This window comes from Periplaneta americana, chromosome 14, assembly GCF_040183065.1.
Source record: "Periplaneta americana isolate PAMFEO1 chromosome 14, P.americana_PAMFEO1_priV1, whole genome shotgun sequence".
NCBI lineage: Eukaryota > Metazoa > Arthropoda > Insecta > Blattodea > Blattidae > Periplaneta > Periplaneta americana.
In genome coordinates, this window is record NC_091130.1 from 95,171,210 (window position 1) to 95,194,633 (window position 23,424).

The 23,424-nt window shown below is 37.5% G+C and overlaps 1 protein-coding gene across 1 annotated transcript in view; it reads left to right on the plus strand.

Moving 5' to 3' along the window:
- The window catches only part of 5-HT2B (5-hydroxytryptamine receptor 2B), a 123,709-nt gene that overhangs the window by 79,094 nt on the left and 21,191 nt on the right, over positions 1-23,424 (plus strand). Inside the window, exon 3 of the mRNA XM_069845776.1 lies at positions 7,529-7,742. Coding sequence (XP_069701877.1) covers positions 7,529-7,742 — 214 coding nt within the window. The remainder of the gene's footprint in view (positions 1-7,528; positions 7,743-23,424) is intronic.

Here is a 23,424-nt window from a genome sequence, read left to right on the forward strand (position 1 = left end):
GAAATCCCCGACTTCCTCTGGATTCAAATACATTATTCCATAAACCATCCTGAGCCAATGTCCTATCTCACTGTCTTTGTACTCCTTCGCCAGTCCTACATACTTTTAAGCTACTATGCTTGCGCAAGATGGAAGCGGCAAAGTACGAGTATAACAGTAACGCATTCCCAAGTTTTCACCACTGCAGCATGTAGGGTGAAGTTGCCTAATTCCGTGATGCTCCTAATCCCGTGATACTTTTTTAAGACCGAATATCAGTCAAAGCTGTCAAGTTCGACCATAACGCCAGACATCTTTTTCGAAAGAGTGCATCTTTTGCCTACTTTTGACATCGGCGAACTTTCTAGCAAGATACCCAATCCCGTGACAATTAGTGAAAAAAACGTATCACGGAATTAGGCAACTTTACCCTATAGCTAGTTCAAAGTCTGTTACTACATTAGATGGCGCGAAACTCATGTTGCACGCTGTACATTTATTTATAATTACCTGCAATAGCTTTTCTTGCGTTTGAACACGTTTGTTAGGTAAAGTACAAAAAATCAAAGGGGTATATTGATCGTTCCTTACGCCGTGAATTGTAAACATTTGGTATGAAAACTGAAGACAATAAGAAAAGTTCCGTCCATGTATATTGTAACAAGTCCACATAATAGGTCAGATTGGAAACACAGGTAAATATAATTATTCCACTGTCTTAGTAAATTGAAAAGAACGAAATCTTCGCCTCGATTAGTAATCAAGTTTAAATTACTCAATCTGTCATGAACTTCGGGTTGCGATTTAGGTAGAACAGGCTGAAGTTTTCTTCGTGATCTGTATAAGTTCTCTTTTATTCGAGACATGTCACGAACTTTCAGGTTTGCTGTGGGCAAGATTTGACAAATAGCATGAAATATTTTTGATGGGTTGCTATTAACATCCGATGGCTTTTCTTTTCGTAGCTGCATTAATTATTTGCCGATTTAATATGCTAATGTCCACCACACGTTAAGCTCACCGCGTTCTCTAATAATTTTCGTATTTTTCAGCAAAGCATAAATTTTCGCATTGCATTTTCTGACACAACACCTCCACATTAGTTCATAGTTTTTCAACTCCTTTGCTTTATAAAATTTACAGTCCTCATATACAAGCACTAAATTTCCCTATTCACTTTGAGATGTAAACAAACGCTCCATTTCGAACAAAATTAAATCAGTTTGGTAAATTAAAACTATGTACAGATCGGCAAAGCAGGTACAAAACATTTTGGTGTGCAGTTTCCATATGACAGTAATCGAGGTAGAAAATATTGATGTGCAGTTCCTATATGACCGAAATCCAGGTAGCAAATTTTGGTGTGCAGTTTCCGACGCCCGAGTACAGCTTCGGACAGTGCCTGGTTCACAAAAAGAAAAGTCTGTCGTATTAATTTATAACAAAGAAACAAAACAAAATAAAATAATAATAATAATAATAATAATAATAATAATAATAATAATAATAATAATAATAATAATAATAATAATAATAAAGGAAAAACAGAGAGGAGTCTTGAATTCGTAATCTCTCGTTTAGTCTACTGTGCAAACACGATCATGGGATCATGGGATTGAGGCAACAATATCACTTGGAACACTGGCAACATATTATTGGAATTCTGCCGCTGCATAAGAAATTCATTCACACGTAAACCTAAGCTCCCACAAAGTCAATGGAAATCTTCCGAAGGGGACTTAGCCTATTGCAGCCGGTCATTTTTTTCTAAGATGATCCATACAAGATTCGTCCAATAATAATTACGAGAAATCTCACTACACAGACGAACTGAGCAGAGAACATACCAAAACGTTTTCGGTATCGAATACTCAAACTATACATACTCCCATGAGAATCTGATAATTTATTTCAGCATCACCGTAATACTTCCTTTTTTCGTAAAATGAGAAACTGAAAACAGGTTTACATCAATATCAAAACATGGGCCTTTAAAATTCAATACTTCAAAATAAAGATTACCGAGTCCAAGCTCTGTTTCACCATTATGTCTATATTTCACAACGCCCTGACAGACGTTCGTATGTGCTTGTTCCCCAGTATTTTCGAGTAATTACAGTTTCATATTTCTGCATTCCTTATTATTACTACATGTGTAATTACACAGCCTTTTTTTCTACAGTTTCCATTTTTCTGTGCATGAACGAAACAATGTCCAGAATAGGTAATTCTGTTTTCTTAATATAAAATATTCGAGCTGTGATAATAAAAATTTTAATGAATGAATGGAAAATTTAAATGATTTTTTTCTCTCTCATTGTTGGTAACTCTATAGCATCCGTTAGTGCTTTATGGTTGTGTTCACAGATGCAGTTACTTGTCAACAATGTGACGCTGAAACTTGTGTTCAGGTTACTGCCCAGCGACAGTCCTGATGTATTTGATGATTGGCTAATTAATACGAGGCGCATCCAGAAAGTAAGTTTCCCTATTTAAAAAAAAAGAACACACACTTTCAGGAAAACATTTATTGGCAACAGGTACAGCAATGTTTCAACTATTTTTCAACATAGCCACCATCAGAATTGAGATACTTGTATCGTGGGATCAACTTTTGTATCCCTCTGTCGTAGAACTCTGCCGCCTGTGAATGGAACCAGAGTGTGACAGACGTCTTCAGCTCTTCGTCGTTGCCAAAACGCTCACTGGAGGACAGGAATTTCTTGAGGTGCAAGAAAACGTGAAAATCGCTGGGAGCAAGATCAGGACTGTAGGGTGGGTGATCAAACAACTCCCAGCCAAATTCCGTCAAAACAACTGCTGTGCGCCGAGCCGTATGTGGACGAGCATTGTCATGGAGGAGCACAACACCTGCAGTAAGCATTCTACGCCTCTTGTTTTGAACGGCACGTCGCAATTTTCGCAGCGTTTCACAGTAACGGTCAGCGTTCACTGCTTCACCTCTTGGAAGGAAGTCAATGAGCAGAATGCCCTTCCTGTCCCAGAACACCGTGCACATCTCTTTCCGTACCGACAGCGTCTGTTTGAATTTCGCCCTGACCGGAGATCCACTATGCCGTCAATGCATTGACTGCTGCTTGGTTTCCGAGGGAAGTGAGAAATCCAAGTCTCATCGCCCGTGACGATCCTGTCGAGGAACTCGTCGCCGTCATCGTGATACCGTTGCAGAAATGTCAGTGCTGCTCCTAAACGTTGCATTTTGTGTTCGGGTGTCAGGTTTTTCGGCACCCACCTGGCACACTTTTTTGAACAGCAGGTGCTTAGTGACAATCTCATGCAACAAGGATCGCGATATCTGCGGAAAATGGCTGCTCAGCTCCGTAATCGTGAAGCGACGGTTCTCCATGATGCACTGCCACACCAGCTCAACACGATCATCATTGATGAGGAACGGTCGCCCACTGCGCTCTTCATCATGGACACTTTGACAACCTTCGGAAAACTGCCTACATCAGCGACGCACCATCTGCTTACTCATGATGATCGGCCCATAGACCTGACAGAGCTGCCGATGAATTTCAATTGGCGCAATGCCTTGTGCATTAAGGAACTTTATCACCGACCGAACCTCGCAGGCGGCGGGAGAAGGAATAAGAGCTTCCATTTCGGACCACTGCTGCCACGCTACTGGCACCAGGCGGGACCTGTCCGGCTGGCATATGATTAATACGTCATAGATCTGTTACGCATGCGCAATTGACACGGCTAATTACGTGTACTTTCAAGGGGAAAAAATCGGGAAACTTACTTTCTGGATGCGCCTCGTATTAACCCGGCACACTCACAATCACACTCACATTCATACAAATTTTCCAGACTCTAGACACCCAGGTAATTTTTCTTCTTCAAAAAAAGTTCACCGAGAGCAGGGCCCGGGAATCGAACCCGGGACCTCCAGACCTGTAAGCCAGCATGCTGACCAACAGACCACAGAGGCAGTATGCATGCTTACAGTTTCTATTTTTCTTTCTTTGTATAGAATATAAATTGAAATCAATGTTAAGTAGGCCTAGAGATTAAAACCAGCCGCAATAAGGTGGGGCAATTCTTCATACTTTGCTTTTTCACAAAACTTCGAAACTAGCTGTAATGACAACAGTTACGTTTCTCTAGAGTAGAATAATATATTGTACATGGCATTATCTGATGATGTATTCACAGCAGGTTGGTTCGAATTTTCAAATCAAGTCAGTAGACTATGATGTTTGGTCGAATAGTACAAAAATGATTTGCCACACGATATTACGCCCCCTTTCAGTCAATCGATTAAACAATGCTGCAAAATCAGGTTAATGTAGGAACCTATCGGCGTTTGTTTGCTAAAAAAAAAAGTCCTATAATTGAATCGCCAGTAATGGCGCACGAAACTCAGATTTTCTAATTGTGAAGGGGCACTTCATTGGAGAGTCTTCTGTATTCCAGTACCGGTATATTGGCATGAACATGGGTCAAAATCGACTAGCAAAACCTGCGTCTAGAAAATGGATCACTAGATTTTAATTCGTGCGTCAATGTAACTTAATAGGGTTTCAGATTTAATAATTTTGTTGATTTCTGAACCGAACCATAGGGAATTCCTGTTTGTTGAGAAAATCACATAGAGGATTTTAGGAGTACTTCCTAGTTGAAATCAAATGTCCAAAACATCCTCCGTAAGCACTCTATGTGTAAGTTCTTTTGGTTTACTACACCATGAATAGTTGAACGACTTGCAGAAACACCAGGAAATTGCCCTTCAAATAGCCTTTATGCCATCCTAGCATTATAAACAGGTTGTTGTTACATCCTATATCGTGCGTAATCGGTTTATTATGGCAAGGGTGCCAATAACAGCAATGACATATTCGCTATGACGTAATACCGGAACGCTTGGGTGGGGATGCATACAACTCGTCTGGTTATCTTGCTTACCGCATCTACGCGCCATGTAACAAGAAATGAAATGCAGGACAGAAGGTAACGTATCATTTATTTCCAATTTTTAACAATTCTGTATCACTTTTATAATATCACATAAAACAGTTCTGTGGTTCAAAGAAACTATATTAACAAACTAAACGAACATTCGTAACACAAAATTTGATACCTAGGTATAACTAGACTTTGTAATACCTGCAAGGTCATCCATTTCTCTTTATTCAATGCCAATGCCGGCGCACCTAATAGATATGATCAATACAAGCATAACACTGATTCAGATATGGATACCGAATTATTTCATAATTTATTTCCTACAATTTATACCAATAATATGTCAAAGTGTTGCATCCAACTCGTGGATAATCTAATTATGGCACTCGTTAAAATTGAATAATTTCAAGGGAAAAACTTTTCCGGGGCCGGGTATTGAACCCGAGACCTTTGGCTAAACGTACCAATGCTCTACCAACTGAGCTATCCAGGAACTCTACCCGGCACCGACTCAGTCTTTCTCTTTACATCCACAGACTTCAAAGTGGGCTGACAACCGTCAAGCAACCAACCAACCAACCAACCAACCTGGAGTGTACACAAACTCTGTGTGACTTGAATTGTGGTTTTCTGTAAACGAACAGTGACGTATATTTTGCAAATCTAGCTTTCAGGCATAGCTCCCTATGAACCTGATTTGAATAATTTCAAGGGAAAAATTGTTCTGGGGCCGGGTGTCGAAACCAGGACCACTGGCTAAACGCACCAATGCTCTACCTTATGAGCTACCCAGGATTCTACCCGACACCGACTCAATTTTTCCCCTTATACCCACAGACCTCAAAGTCACCTGACAACAGTCAAGCAACCAACCTTGAGTGCACACAAACTCTGTGTGAGTTGAATTGTGGTTTTCTGTAAATGAACAGTGACGTATAGGCTATTAAGCAAATCTAGCTTTCAGGTATAGCTCCCTGAGAAGTTGATTTGAGTAATTACAACGGAAAAATTGTTCCGGGGCCGGGTATCGAATCCAGGACCAATGGCTAAACGCACCAATGCTCTACCAAATGAGCTACTCAAGGACTCTACTCGACACAGACTCAGTTTTCTCCTTTATATCCACAGACCTCACAGTGGGCTGACAACCATCAAGCAATCAACCTTGAGTGCACAAAAACTCTTGAATTGTGGTTTTCTGTAAACGAACAGTAACGTGTAGGCTATTATGCAAATCTAGCTTTCAGGTACAGCACCCTGTGAAGCTGATTTGAATTTCAAGAAAAAATTGTTCCGGGGCGGGTATCGAACCCAAGACCATTGGCTAAACGCAGAAATTCTCTACCAAATGAGCTACCCAGGGACTCTAACCCACGCCGACTCAATTTTTCCCTTTATATCCACAGACCTCAAAGTGAGCTGACAACCGTCAAGCAACCAACAAACCTTGAGTGCACACAAATTCTGTATGACTTAAATTGTGGTTTTCTGTAAACGAACAGTGTCGTGAATTATGCAAATCTAGCTTTCAGGTAGTTGCGAAGTTGATTTGAATTTGTCGCACGAACGGTCTTTCGCGCATGACGTCATATTTTCACACACACATATACACACACTAACTGATAACGCGAGGCCTCACAGAAAGCCAGGCCATTTTATAATTTAAGATTAGCCTAAAATACGCTAACGCAGGTGTAGCAGGAATAGATCAATGCTATATTACACTACTTAGCGTAAACCGTACTTCACAGGAGGACATCGGTATTCTTCAATTAATTAAAGACAACTTAATTCTCACTTCAGTATAACCAATGGGAGCATTTGGTTTCTGCGCACGTTCGTTGCCGGGCTATAGGTGACCAGAGTGGGTCAAAGAAGGTTATCTGTTAACTACCGCACACATCTATTTATCAGAGTCGTCTTGACAGCGCGCGAACAGAGAGCAAAAACGCCGCGCCGCTTAACTGATAAAGTCTACTGTATATTTGTTCAGAAATATAGCTGCAGCATCCTTTGCGATTGAAGTGAAGATTGTGCAGGACACACTGTGCCTAGAATCAGCGATTTTCTCGAAGTATTTCGACAAAATGGTGACGGAAGTTAAAATATTATTTAAAAGAACGTTACTCTCTCCAACGCAACGGCTCAAACATAGCTAAGAAACAGCATGACACAAAACAATAAACCACATTATGGTTTGTCACATACATACGTCAGGATTTACTACACTTTCTCGATTTGGGCTAGTATATAGATTTATTGCAGCCAGTGATCGTCGCAGAACGCAAAAAATGGGTAAGCAATAGGCATAGTTCATAGCATAATATCATGTAACGTACTGTGTATGTATAATATATAATTTTATTGTGGATGTAACTATTGCTTTTTATGAATAGTTATAAGCCAGACTAGCTTTATTTACAACCTACTATGGAGGGAGATATTTAGTTGAATTTTGAGAATTTACTGTTTTAATTAATCATATTGTATGTACAATGTAGCTTAGTCTAAACTCAAACGTGACGTAGTTGCAGGCATTGTGACCGTCCGCCCAATTTTAACATGTCAGAGAAGTCGGTGGATAACACAACAAACTCAGACAACGTTTCGGTTCCAGGATCATGAGTCAGTGCTGGTGGAGGGCACGTGTCAAATTCCAGACCCTCTCTATAAGCTCATTGGCTCTATTGTCTGCTTCTACATTCCTTTGGGCGTTATGCTGATAACATATGCCTTAACAGTCAGACTACTGGCAGTTCAGCAGCAGAACCTTGGAGGCGGGACCACAGGATGGTCCAGTGGCTGGTTAGGCCCTGGAACTCCTTCACTAGGTAGGTCAAAATGTCCGTGTGGACGCAGCATTCACGAGGTATGTGGTGAGGAAGACGTGAACAAAAAAATCGGCGCTTATTTGGAAACAGTAAGGATGAACCAATAATGGTTCCAGTGTGAGTGAGTGTGTGTGTGTGTGTGTGTGTGTGTGTGTGTGTGTGTGTGTGTGTGTGTGAGAGAGAGAGAGAGAGAGAGAGAGAGAGAGAGAGAGAGAGAGAGAGAGATTTCTGAAGACATTTTGAGCAAAAAAAGTCATATAAACATAGTTCCTATTCTCAACATTTTCAGAGTTACACTAATTTAAAGTTGTTTGTAAAATACGTGTTTTCTTTAGTTTGAAGGTAAAAGAATAATACAAATAGAGAATGAACCATTCATAAGTATCATTTCTTTAATTGGCAAGTATTATGGAGCTAAAAATGTGCTGTGAACTCCTTAGTTGATTCTTACAGACATTTTTTTTCTATTTTAACTAGAAAATTACATTATTCTTACTCACTTATCACAACAATTATTACAAATCACACCACTTCCACCGACTTAATTATTTACAGTTCAATTTTGCATCTTAATTTACAGTCTTGGAGAGTTTACAACACATTTTAAAAAATGTCGCCGTCCGCTGAGTACACTTGGCCGCACGCTTGTGAACGGCACGCGTCGCTCTGCGTAACTGCATACACCTACCTTTGATTTCCGTAGCGCTCGCGCTGGCTGCTGACTGCACGCTAAGATAACGCGTTCACAGCAATGCGTTCCAATAACGAAACATAACTCTGTAAATATTGAGAATAGGACCCATGTTTATATGACACTTTTTGCTCAGAAAGTCTTCGGAAATAAGCTCCGTAAAGGACGGTAAATCCCAGTGAATCACCCTGTATATAACTAGCCATACCCGTTACAAACAAATAATATCATTAACATAAATCTATTATACTGTATTTCAAATACAGCTTTGAATACAGTAATTAGTTTATTATAAGTTGTAAGTCGTTTGCTAATTAATTATTATCAAGGCTGTATTTAAAACTATGAATGTAACTGTTATTATCATGAAATACTTTCTGCAGTTATTCAATAAATTCTACTTTTAAGCTTGGCACTATATTGGACCTAACAGACAATATTAGTCAGGGTCTGAAACAAAATATACTAAGAACTGAGGGTTGTTACTCTCACTGCTCTGGTTACTCTTAGCTTCTAATTTAATGATAAATCGCCTATCTTTCAACTTTAAATGTTAGTATAAAATAGCCTTTAACTATTTCTTTTGCACCAAACTATGCCATTTAGTATGTTTATATCAGATGTACTCCTATAAGTGTGTAAATTTTTAATTGGTTGTGAGGGCTCTTGAATCTCAGAACAACTTCTCCACGAGCGCTACATAATAATCTGTTTGTCTCAGCCCACTTTTTGAATTGCATTTATTGCATATTTTACTCATTTTACCCAGTTGAATGTCATTCAAATGAGAATAATGAATATTAAATTTTGGATCTTAATGCCACTCTCTGGTTCTAGTAATACGCTCTCGTTGTTCGTTAATTCTCTGAGAACGTACAGCGCTGTTTTCCATTTCTCGAGTCTGGTAGGATCGAACTCTGTTATCGACAAGTCACTCAAAGCGTTAAATGCTAGATTCTCATGGTCGAGCCGCTGAAATGTTTGCATTGTTATTGCGTAAACGAGTCTCCCGTTTTTATTCATTCTTATGAAGTCTCCAAATCTTTTTCCATGAGACAGAAGTATTTGGGGATAACTGAGATTTCTGTTTTGCATTTTGAAGTATATCAAAGCGATAAGCATATCTACTTAATGTTAACGTATATAGCTTTTCTCAGATTAATACCCGAAATTATTAATGTGCAATTTATACTTATCCAACAAAATGGACGAAGCACAAATAGAATTCAAAGCCCCACACGCACTACCGCTCCTGTAGTAGACAGGGGGACCGGGATTCTGTCTGCCACGATTCTCGGTAGAGCAAGGGACAACCGCAAGGTCTCATTTTGTATACAGAACTTACAAAATGGGACAATTTATTTATTAAAGTCCAACCTACACTAAAAAAAAAACAGGGTGAAACTTCGATATTCTCTAATAACACACACGGGAGGAAAAACGTACTTCAAACATTGAAAATAACCTAAAAAATATAACAAACTACTCTATAGTTATGGTGTGATTACTTAGGTTATACACTCAATAGGTAACAGTTCTGAGTAGTGCACAACACTCCAGGCTGGATAATTAGCAAACCAACATATTTAGCACGACTTATGGCTTGTGAGTCATCACACCGACCTCCACCCCATTGAGCGTGAGTCTTCATACTCGGTCAGTTATGGTTTCCATACTTACTTACAAATGAATTTTAAGGAACCCGAAGGTTCAGTGCCCTCACACATTAAGTCCACCATCCCTGACCATCTCAAACATCTGGATTTAATGTTTCTAATTATGTTAGGTGAAGAATACAACATGTGCAGTTCTGCACTGTGTAACGTTCTCCATTCTCCTATAACTTCATCCCTCTTAGATTCAAGTATTTTCCTAAGGACCTCATTCTCCAACACCTTTCACCTCTGTTCCTCTCTCAATGTTACCCTTCCTGTTCTATAAAGTCTCCTGTTAAAATTAAAAACAATTAACAGGTATCTCAGTTGTAACAACCTGGCAGACTACCACATGAAACTATGACGTAAGAAGGAGATAATTAAAGTACGACAATTGGTCAAGGGAACATCCGTTTTTTATTACAAGGATAGTTTAAGAAACACAGAATAAACAATGAGCACAGGAATGCCATTTCATAGTACTTTGCAAAATGAATCTGATAACATAGAAAATGAAAAATGAACATGTTTAGTGAGCTCCGAGGTAAAATATTAATTTTATTGTATTTTTGGCCCAGGGAAAATACTCGTCTCTTACAACACTCGTAAAATATGTTTCATGAACAAATACATATTAAAAAATAATACAAAATTAGTATTTTATGTGTACCAAATAAAGTTTTACCGTGGCTCACCCAATACGTAATTAGGTAATAAAAAAGTTTCGACAGTACATCAAGTTTTCTTTCCATACGGATTTGTTTTAATCCTACCTACCATTTGTGCTAAATCGTCGGTTCACTCAGGAGTTGCCGAAATTAGTAATGACATAATTATAGTCTATATCCAATGGTGAAAGAATTATCCAAATCGGTTAAGTGGTTTCTGAGATTACTCAAAGAAACAGACAAAACACACTCATAATCTCTCACTGCCATACTAACAAAAACAAAACACAATATAGGCAAAATATTACAACAGCAATAATGGAATAAAATTAATATCACGTTATAATACAAACTTAAAAAATCGAGTATTTGGAAGTTTAATGAATTACATCATTATGTAAATTATAAACAGATAACAGCTTAACAGAGTTCGGCTCGTTCTAAAGGCGTGCGGGAGAAAACACTAAGTAAAATGATAAACATGGTATGATGCAAAATTTCAGTACAACTGCACTGCACGGCTGTCACGATGACGTTTCTATGCCGACCAGTTTTTCTTTTCATGAGTGTAGTCAGTAAAACTTAGCTTCCACTCAACAAATGAATTCGTTCTGACAGTTAACAACGCACAGTCTGGAATTTCCATAATGTCAGCTCATTAACCAACCCTAAAAGCCACTAGCAAAAGCATTATTCAACTGTCTTAACAAGCAATCTGAAGTTATTCGAGTACAGAGTGGCTTCAAAATATGAAGCGTGTGTTACATTAAAACTAACGCAGAAGACAGTGCAATATTGTGAACAACTCTTCAGTGCAGATGAAAATATTTTATATTTTGAAAGAGCTTCTAGAGAGTAGTTCACTGTAGAGCAGCGCGTGAATTGAGACAAAAATAAACGAGTTCCCCGTCTTCGAGATATAAAGAATTTCGCGCACGCATTATTGGAAGTCATCGCATCGCTATCAGTTTTATATGAAGTGCTATACGACGCAAATGTGCAGAAATTTTTCTCAGTAAACTTGGAATTCTTGGAAAGCAGATTCCTCTATCCTGCGGGAAAATCATGCGAATCAATGATGACAAGGTTGTCAGTGATATTCGGCGAAGAACAACACCAAGGATTCAGTTAGATTACGGCACGCAGGTTACAAGTCTCTGATGAACTCAAGGGTTGTACATTACACATTGAGAAGAAGTCGTTCAGTTAGTTTTAGGCTGACTGGACTCCTGACTTTTTATGAGTGAAAAAGGCAAAATGTTCGTCTGATATATGGGAAGCATTTAGTTACGAAGAGGAGCAATTTGAAACGCCTGAAATTATTAACTGATGTACATAATGATGTACTGAAATTCTGTTGTTTTATTGACATTAAATAGATGTACTCTAGAGGTTCTTTCTCGCTGCATTGCATTTAAGTTTACAGAATAAAGTACAGTACAAAAAGTATGGATGCTAATAGCGTAGACTCGTTATGAATTGTCTAAAAATTATGAAGATATGTCGTCCATAGATTTTCAGTTTGACAATGGTCCTTACCATTATGATGTCCTTTGGTTAAGCAGAGGAAAAGTTCTCTCCAGGTTCTTTGAATTGCCTGAGCAGAGTCAAGTTGGAAGTTCGCTTTGCCTGGTAATATATCCAGGGTATGAAGATTTGCGGCGTAATTTCTATTTTTTTTTTTTGGCAGTAAGCACGTATGTTAGCAATTCCCCTCACTTATGAACCTCACAAAACCAAGACTAATACCAAGATTATCAGGAGATGATAAGCGTGCTATGCTACATCATGCTGCAGGAAACATAATTTCGCTGGTCATAAAGAGGTTAGTGTCGGCAAAAACAAGAAAAAACACTTCTGTATTATATATATTATTTTAATGTACCGAAGTACATATGACATTTCCATGCAGATATTCTGCGTCATCATACGATGAAAGAGTAATGGAACGGAGAAAAATTCTCTCCGGCGCCGGGATTTGAACCCGGGTTTTCAGCTCTAGGTGCTGATGCTTTATCCACTAAGCCACACCGGATACAACTCCGACGCCGGTTAGAATCGTCTCAGATTAAGCTCCAACTCTTGGGTTCCCTCTAGTGGCCGCCCTCTGCACTACGTCATAGATGTCTATGAACGCAGGACCGAAGTCCACACATGTGCTGAGGTGCACTCGATATGAGTGACTAGTTGGCCGGGATCCGACGGAATAAGCGCCGTCATAAATCACGAAGTGATTTACGCATATCATGTATATTATTTTAATGTACCGAAGTACATATGATATTTCCATGCAAATATTCTGCGTCATCATACGATGAAAGAGTAATGGAACGGAGAGTTGGAGCTTAATCTGAGACGATTCTAACCGGCGTCGGAGTTGTATCCGGTGTGGCTCAGTGGATAAAGCATCAGCACGTAGAGCTGAAAACCCGGGTTCAAATCCCGGCGCCGGAGAGAATTTTTCTCCGTTCCATTACTCTTTCATCGTACTTCTGTATTAGATGAGAAGTCAGGAATTTCAATTTTTTCCTAGAAATGTGCTGCTCATATAATAAGTATGTACAGCTGTCAAAAAAAAAGTGGCCGCACTCGTGAACAGCGAATATTTTCAAAGTCCACTTCGGGTCGCGGCGATGTTACACGATGCATGTGCTTGTACAAGCAGTTCCCGAACTATGAAAGTGTTCCATGTCTGCGCCTCGTAGGCCAGCGGTAGAGTGCTTGTTTAATGGTTCAAAGGTTGTGGGTTCGGGCCTTCTTCAAGTTTTCATTTTATTTTTTAATCGTTCTTTAGCGATGTAAATGCTATTCAAATTATCATTTATATTCAGTTATCGTTCTTTATGGATATCACGTTATTTATATTTTGTTATCGTTCTTTAGAGATAAGAATAAAATTCAAGTCATCATTTGTATTCTGTTATCGTTTTATAACGATATGAATAACAATTATTATTATTGTATCTCCAATGGTGGTTAGCCCTATTTTACATATGTATGTTAGGGCTATAGTTTCATACACAAAAAAGATAAGCATAAAGAGAAATAGAAAAGAAAATTAAATTAGCTTACGCGATGTAAACAAAACATAAACAAACCGTAAATTAGGCATTGCGATTGCAAAATAAATATCAGGTATCAATTTGAAACATACAAAAACATTAACAACACACATACGTAACACTTCTATAACACAAATACGCAGCTTTCCGTACCATACATCATAAATTAATACACAATAGCCACACAAACACAATCAAACTATAATTACAAAATTGCGACGACATCAAGCATCACATAACTGACTCACATACATAACAAATCAAGCATCCGTTACAACTCATACACTTCAACATAGTAACCACTTTTAAAAGTTACAAATTTGGCTCCAAGAAGAATAAATAGGACACTGTTACTAATTACTATTCTTCTACAATTTCTTAAATACATCTGTAATAAATCTGTGAAATTCCGATATGAATAATATTCACGTTTTTTTATATTGCTATCATTCTTTAGCGATATAAATAATATTCAAGTTATCATTTATATTCTGTTTTCCGTCATTAGTATTATAAAATAATATTCAAGTTATTTATATTGTTATTGTTCTTTCGCAATATAAATAATCTGTATTTTATGTAAGTAATTATTATAACACAAATAACTATCTTTCTTTGTAAAATATGTTATTTTATTTAGATAATTAAATAAGTATTATATAATATCTTATATTAATTAAACAAACCGATATTTATCATTTATATTCTGTTATCGTTCTTTAGTGATACTGTATAAATAATATTCAAGTTATTTATATTGTAATCGTTCTTTAGCGATATAAATAACATAAATTTAATATTAGGTTTGGAAAAATCCAGTTGCATAATACTGGTATTAGTTTTTCTCTTTGTATTATTACATTATACTATCTTCAACCACAATAAAATGAAAAGGAGTAACGAGGAATTGAACCTGAGACGTTGACATCTAAATTTCGACGTTCGTCCGCTGAGCTACGAGGGCAAAAGTGTGGAAACATTTTCGGAAAAATTGGCCCAATCACACTCTAAGATTTTCTGATGATTCGTAGAAGCTAGTCCAGGATGCGGGGGGCAAAGGCTAATTGAGATTTCCCGGTCTCTGATCAGGTCAAACATCCTGATAGAATTAATATTTAACCCTTGCCGTGACTTTCGGTGAAGTCCGGAGGGCCCAATTAGTCAAATCCACTCTCCTCATTTCCACGCTCGGGCCCCCTGGAATTTAATAAGATGCGAAAGAGATAGTGGTGTGCGGAAAGCAACGGGATGTTACCGCATTTAGGCCTATCCTTCCCAAGAAAAACTGCAAACATGAACAAAGGAAGCTTTTAATAGAAGAAGAAGGATATTCTGCGGACCTCTGGAAAAAGAACTAAGGAAGAGACTAGTGAAGTGCTTTGTGTGGAGTGTGGCATTGTATGGGGAAGGAACATGGACATTACGACGAAATGAAGAGAAACGAATTGAAGCATTTGAAATGTGGATGTGGTGAAGAACGGTGCGTGTGAAGTGGACAGACAGAATAAGAAATAAAATTGTGTTTGAAAAAGTGAGTGAAGAAAGAATGATGCTGAAACTGATTAGAAAGAGAAAAAGGAATTTGTTGGGTCTCTGGTTGAAAAGAATAATAGACGACATTAGGATATGTGGATCATATGCCGAGACTAAGAAGGCAGAAAATAGGAAAGATTGGAGATTGCTGGGTTTGCAATGAAAGACCTGCCCATGGACAGAACACTTATGTATGTGGGTATGTTCAGAATGCCTGGAATATCGTGTCTAAGAACAGTCGCTATTTGCAAAGACTAATCGATTCCATGCCCACTCGACTGCAAGATGATCGAGATAAGAGGAAGATAGACTAAATATTGAATTGTGGCTTTTTGTTTTGTTTTTTGAACGCTTAATTGTTTGAATGTTTTAAGGCCGACGCCAGTAAATTTCTTTTGTTTATGCCACGAAAGATATTTTTATTGAGAATAAAATATTTTTTCTTTCCATTTGCAGCCACAATATCATAATGATAAAGTCATAGCATAATATATTAATGAACCTGATGTTAATTACTAAAATAATCGTAAAAGAGAAAGGAGCCATTATGTATAGTTTGTTTCTCTCAAAAACAGAACAAAAAAAAACATAAAAAGCACGGGGTTGTAGTCGAACGCAGGACCTCATGAATAAGAGGCCTGAACGCTACCATTACGCTATCGAATCACAGAGAGAATACTTCAATTATAACTGTAGATATCAGGCAACGTGGTCCAACAACATGTAACATCGCCTGTCTCCGAATTATAGCGAAGATACCCGAAGGGAACTTTGTTTCAGGAGAGCGGCCACTTTTTCTTTTGACAGCTGTACATTATTACGTGTGTAACAGTTACATAGCAATTAATTAGGTAAACTTCATTATCTAAAACCTCTAAGGTAAAACAATATACTACGTTTATTATTTGCTGCAATCCTATTATTACATTTTTCCGTATGCACATTGACCTGTAATTTCTTTCACTTTTGTATTGGTAAGTTTAAACAGGAAAACAGTGTTTTATACTAGTAAAGATTATTAGATAATTATATAAAATTAATTATATTCTAGCTATTATCTGAAACTATATAAGTTAAGGAGAAGCTATGTTTTTTATTTATTGTAGCCTACTATTTTAAAATTCATTGCATTTATTAGAGAGGTACATTCTACAAAACATGTTCTGATTTCTTCTTGTCTTGTGTGAATGTAACACGTTATCTATTGTTTAAAAACAGTTTAATTCATCTTGCAGTGACAGGCCAATAGAGTTCACTTTGCTCACCTCTTCTCATTCTCTGCTGCTGCCTGCAGAATATATTCATTGCAACCAGTGAGCGCTTGATCGCACGCAGAACCGTCTACGTGCTCTTGACCTTGACATGGCTGTACTAGCGGGAACGATGAAAAGCCAATTAAAAGTTTTCTACAAATATGTAGTAAAGACGTGTTTCTGTGGTGGATGCGACGCCCATATGAAGGTCGGGGCTTCTTGGAGAGAACTTTATTCTAAAATTATTCACGTACTATGACTCGTATATTAACATAAACTAATCTAAAAAACTGTGAAAAAATGATTTTTCAGATATCTACCAACTAGTCACAAATGAAGAAAAGACTTCTCGTTTTTAATGCATCATTGAGAGTGAATTCCTCGATGACTCAAGTGCTTAAAGTGCATTTGTATTCCGCTCCGGTCCTAACAGGTGGGGAACATATAGGCCTACTGTAGATCGAAGTCTCCAAATACTTCTGTGAACAATCTTCCTAAGAAGAACACTACAGAAACTTTCTATGAAAGTCATGTGTCCAATACAACTATGCACAAATTGTTTTCTAACTGTGAAATCTTAAGGCAAATCAGTTACATGGTATTCGATTTTCGATTTTTATCTACCATAACTTCACTGGAGAACTACGGTGTCAAAATGGTTGAATGAAGAAGTCATGAAAACTTAAATAATGTACGTAAGTGGGGGGGGGGGAAATGCAAAAACTTTTACTCTACTGCAAGCTAGACATATAAGCCTATATGGTACTATATTATAACTAAAAATTAAACGTAGGTTAACATGAACAGAAAATTAAAACAAATTCAGTATGGTCAGAATACGCGAAAGTAGTTTATGTTGGGTAGTTTTAGTGTAAGGAATATGGCAATTAAAGCAATTTGGAAGTATTTCAGATAACAATGTACTCGTATAATTTTTCAATAATTCTGACAATGCAATTTTTAAGTAATCATACATTGTATTGTTATTAACAGGGGGAACCTCTCACGCCTCCAGGATAAAAACAGCTGATTTCGTAAAAAACATTTTATTTTTATTCTATTAGATCTAGATCACACTAAAGAATAATGCAATGCTACGTTTATTCAATGTTAATTTAAATGATACAATCTACTTATAATCTCAGGACTTTAAGTAAAAAGAAAAGATTCTTATATTTAGGCCTATATTCATATCGGCGCTAAATTATTTTTCATGTTAAAAAGAGAAATAACATACACACATACCTTCATAGGCCCTAAAAATGCATGCTTGCTTGCTAGCTACTTGATAGCTTTATCTTAGAGTCACAATTCCAACCCTCTTCACCGCGATCATTGCAGGAACCTAAGCGACCTTACTTAACGTCCCGTCTTGATGAAAATGCTTTTCCAGTTCATTACTAACAACAACCAAAATTTCAAGAAAAAAGTCTACGTAAGTGAGAATCGTGGAAATGCATTTTCAACGACATTCGATACCCAATGTCTCTATACTACAGGAGTAAATGTTGTCTATTAGAGACTCGTACTGTCTACTGTTCATCTCTCCTATGGCTTCAGTGCCTTTTTAAGGCACCATTAAAAAAAATCATCTTTTAGAAGCTACCATACTTGAATTCGGATGGAAATCCCCTAGGTTAATTTAGTATGATAAACTGGGAAACAACCCAATAAATAGCAAAAACCACTTTGTCCTCTATTCACCCATTTGAAAAAGTTTTAAATTCAATTATATTTTTAACTAGTCCTAACTTTATGTGCAATAAGAGCAGGAAAGACCTTCGCGGCATTCAATAGTGGAATGCACTGAACGCAGAGATGAACAGGATCTGGGCTCGGGCTGAGTTAATTCTTAACCATGCTTTACGAGGATAGGATAAGTTGCGTCATCATATCATGCAGGCTTGTACTGTTCGTAGTTGTTGCTCAGCGGAATAGGAGTAAAGCAATGTATACCTCAGTGTCTCGAGTTCGAATGAGTGAAGGAACCGTTGCAAACCAGAGTAACGCTTTGCAGCCTCCACAGGCTGCCCGTGTCGGATTTAAAAAGTTCATTACCTCGCGCTCGAACTATGAAAAACCGTAAGAATCGCAGGCAGGCTTAGTGGGGTTACTGCTTTACAGATAGTCCGCTATGGAAGTTCACATCTCCAAATGTACGTCACATTGCTTTAGCCAGGGATAAATTCCTTTCTCGCTTCATAATGTTTTATAAAACAGTGTTTTTCTCTATCATGATTTTCCCACAAACAGATGAAGCAACAGTGTTTGGTAAACACTTCCTGCTTCAAGAAATCAAATTATCCTAAGGTCTTCATATATTTACCACGAATATTGTTTGGAATTATTAAACTACAAATCATGGACATTGTATAATAGGTTTCTTCCAAGTATAGAAATAGAGGTAAATGTATTACTTTCACTGTGGAGAAAAATTGCGTTTAAACTAAACCTTATGGCATCGAAAAATAATAGTCATTCATTAGGATCATGCTGGATTCCCAGCTCAGTCAAGAAACTATTATTATAACTACAAGAGCATATAGGACATATGATTTTTAAGTCAGAAAAATTTGGTACATTTCATGACGTTTCCTGTAGATAGGAACGACAATAGGCGCGCGTATGAGCAAGTTGCACATAGGAGTCACTAGTTGTCCGTCACTCGCTCGCACGCGCTGAACTGAAACCAAGCGCACCTAACAAGGGTGTACATGGGAGGAGAGATGCGTAAATCTTCAAACCGTTTTAACCTCGACTAGGGAGTGACATTCCTTTTTAGGAATTCAAATGGAGAAATACGAAATATATAATATTCAAGAAGCACATGATGTGCAAAAAACACAATTTAAAACAAAATTATGTAAATTTGTACTGTCCATGTTTGGTAGTAGGCCCGACATATGCTTGTGAAAAGTTCTTGTCTACAATGAAGTGTATGAAGCCAAGAGTGAGAGCGAACATAAAGGATACAAAATTAAAAGCTGTTTTGCGGCTTGCAGCATTAAAATATCTTAATCCGTATATTGCGAAATTAAACTAAGAAATAAAGAAAGCCCAGAAAATAAGTTCTAAAGATACAAAGGTTTTATTGTTATACTGTTCGAAGAGATAAAAAAAAGTTATCTTGTAACAGAATATTTATGTATGAAGTGTCCATGAAATTAGAAGTCAGTATGACACCTGCCAAAATCAAAACTAATATGTAAAATTTTCAAGAATTATTTTAATTAAACAAATGTGTTATTTTTAATCCTATTGTTTTAGTATATTTGAAGTGTGTCTACGTTATTACAGACCGATTATTTAGTCTTGACAGCTCAGCGACGCGAAAGAGGGGAAGTGATAGAAGGAGTGGGGAGAGTTCCGGAGTAGAGATAAGGGCGAGCGGTCGGTAAAGGAATTCAGTACAGCTGAGTTGTACTGGAAACATACCGCTCTACCGCACGCATGACATCCGATCGCTCCGAAGGCCAGCGAATGAATAACCCAAACACCCCTTGGCGTAACTAAATGGACTCGCCTGGCCCAGGCGCACATCGCCGGCGACTGTCAGGACTAAATAATCATACTGTAAATATCTATTTACTGTGAACGAATAAGAATTATCAGTCCTGAATAATTTCGAGGAAAAATTGTTCCGGAGCCGGGTATCGAACCCGGCTCCGGAACAATTTTTCCTCGAAATTATTCAAATCAACTTTACAGGGAGTTATACCTGAAATCTTGATTTGCATTATTAGTCCTGTTATATTCTGTTGCTAAAAAAACTATAAGCCCTTGTAGTTCCTTCATTTCGTTTACCATTTTCCTTAAGTAACATACTTCATGTACGGCATATTTTTCGAAATAATATACGTTTCTAAGAATAAATTTCTTCTACACGTACAGACAGGTTTATTTCTACTACTACGATACTGTAAATAAATCAGATGGGACAGAATTTATTTATTGAGATTCTTTCAATAATGAAGTTAGTTATTCCTGACCCCTGATAAGTACGGCGCACCGTCAGAATTGTTCAACCATTGCTCAGTACATTCATCCTTCCATTATCCTCGGTACGAGATACGTAAACAGTCCTTACGAGTATTATAGCACGCTTCGCGAGGTCGCTCGTGTGAGTTAGCATCTTTGCCGCTCCTGCAGTGTAGATTGTAATTCTGATTAGCATCAGCAAGCGTATTCCGCCATTGCAACCTGGAGCACATCTAACTTCCTCCCCCAAATTTAAGTCCTGCACTAAATTATACAATTCTGACTGTTCGATAATGTATACAGCATTATTATAGAGGATTCCATGTTAAGAAAATAGCATTGAACATATGGGGCTGTTCCATCAACTATTTATAAGAATTTTTCATGAGAACTGGGAATTAATTCGTTTTCTTTAATTCGTAGAACATAATTTCAGTGAGAACTAGAGCCATTTCATGTACTAAAATTGTGTTACGCCTCTAAAATTATTATCATATATTTCATTTACGAATAACGAGATAACAGCTAAATTGGTGGAATAGCCTTCCGCTCTCTTGCTAAACATCCCCGCTGATAGACAAGTAGGAGTGATAAGATGAGGCCAAGATTTCACACTGTTAAAACACGTACAACATTGTCTGCGCTTATTTTATAAAGTACACGAAATTTAACTGTCAGCAAAACAATAAAGGCATCAGCTATGAAACGTAGATTCTTGTTTGATTATAGTGTGAAGTTAATAACGGAAAAGTGTGCTGTACAAAATTCTAAATTTTGTATTATAACCACTTCTTAACATTTAATAACGGAAAACGTGTACTGCACATGATTTTAAATTTATATTATAAGCGCTTCTTAATATTTAATAACGGAAAACGTGTGCTACACATAATCTTAAATCTGTATTTTAAGCACTTCTTAACCCAATAAAATAACTGTCTTAATGTTTAACACAGTTCATTATTATTATTATTATTATTATTATTATTATTATTATTACTGGTACTATTATTTGTAATTGCAGTAACATTTTAGGTCCTAAAACTGTATTTAATGTCTACTTTCGATCATTATGGAGCCTAGTTGAGATGTCTAAAAGTTGGTTACTTGCCTAAATGTCCGAAGTCTAGTTATAATGTATATAAAACATAATGTACTATGTATTATGGCATTAATAGTTTTGTTTCAATGGACTCAATATACTTATCTTGTGCGATAAACTTGCTAGAACAAAGAGTGAGACAGAGGTACTACTCAGTGGCGGCTCTTGCGTATTTCTTAAGAGGAGGAAAGAAGGTAGGCCTAACAGGACGAAATGACACCTTCTTGAATGAAACATGCTACAAATTAGCCAACATGCATACATGTAAGACCAGGTAGTGTTGGGGTTGGCCTTCTCTTTTATATAGCAGTAATCTGTTCTTGTAAACTGAGTTTCCTAAATTTTCCAAAATATATAATGTTTTCACTTCCATTCATTGTTGAATAATTGCAAAAATTAACAATTACAAGGAAATTCACCTCGCAGCATTATTCGAGCACACTACAGCATCACACGTGTTGGAAGAGACTAGCTACTAACACGTAATCGGAACCGCGGAAATGGGAATGGAAAATAATCTGAGGAAAGCGAGAACACTGCACCCACCCACGTGGTCTGTGTTGCCACATGTACATTTTACAAGTTCAATATCACATGCTTTTGAAGAATGTCAGTTCTTGTAAGTCATACTACCATTATTGTTCAAAGTTGCCGGTGGCCAATTAATTTTTTATGTTAATAATAATGTAGTTTGGAGTACTACTTTCAATTTCAAATATATTTGTACAAAACTGACAACTTGGCTGTTGCCCTGTCTAGTACACAATGAATGGAAGTGAATTTCAGGGGCCAAAAAGATCCGCGATACTAACGTAGAACTATTCCCTATTTGTTTTATATAAACCCGACTTTAACTTTCAAATATCCTTGCAAGTTTTAAACCATGAATAGTAGCTTATACAAAGTGCAATGAATAATATTTTTTATTTATAATTTAAAAATGTTTATATGGTATCTTTCATAGCGTTGCGTTAAAACTGTTTTTATTGTGCCTCCTCCTAGATGTGTTATAGACTGGTTGAATGCAACATCGTTAGATGGCAGCGGTAGCGAGCTTGCTGCACGATCAGTCGGTTTCTATTTCCCGCCCATGCGCTGATTCAGAGGAGGATCTCCTACCTCTCCGTTCATTTACTCGCTTTAAAACTCTGCTTCTTTCTCTGGCCGCTAGTGCGCTGTTGTCTATGTGTGCTAACTGCAGTAAAGGAGGAATGGATTGGCTTTCCTCCACACAAACAATCTCGTATCTTTCTAGCAGCACATGAGCGCGCGTCGTTTAAAACTCGATCAACCGAGGTTTTCTTATAGCTGTGAACTTAAAAATTATCGAATCTTCCTTGAATTTCAAGGCACATATTTTATTTGCTATTTACTTTGAAAAGAAGAAAAATGTGAGGAGGACGTTCCTCCCCTCCCTCCCCCGAGGAACCGCCACTGGTACTACTACTGTATGTCTTACTCTTTCTTCTAACAGAGGCATCTTGCGGCAACCATGTACTAGCCAAGGCCCATAAGACCAATGCATTTTTCTTAAGCTGGAATTCTCTATACAGGCAGAAAGTACCACGTATGTTGGATGTCTGGAACTTGAGGGGTTTCTGTTATCACTGTTATCAGTGTGCGCACTGTATCACTTTAGGAAACTGGAGTTTGCAACGTTTCACCACAAGGGACAGGCCTGATTGCTCATGACACATTTCGATAACTTTATTAATACCGGATTTAATTTTCTTAGTCAAA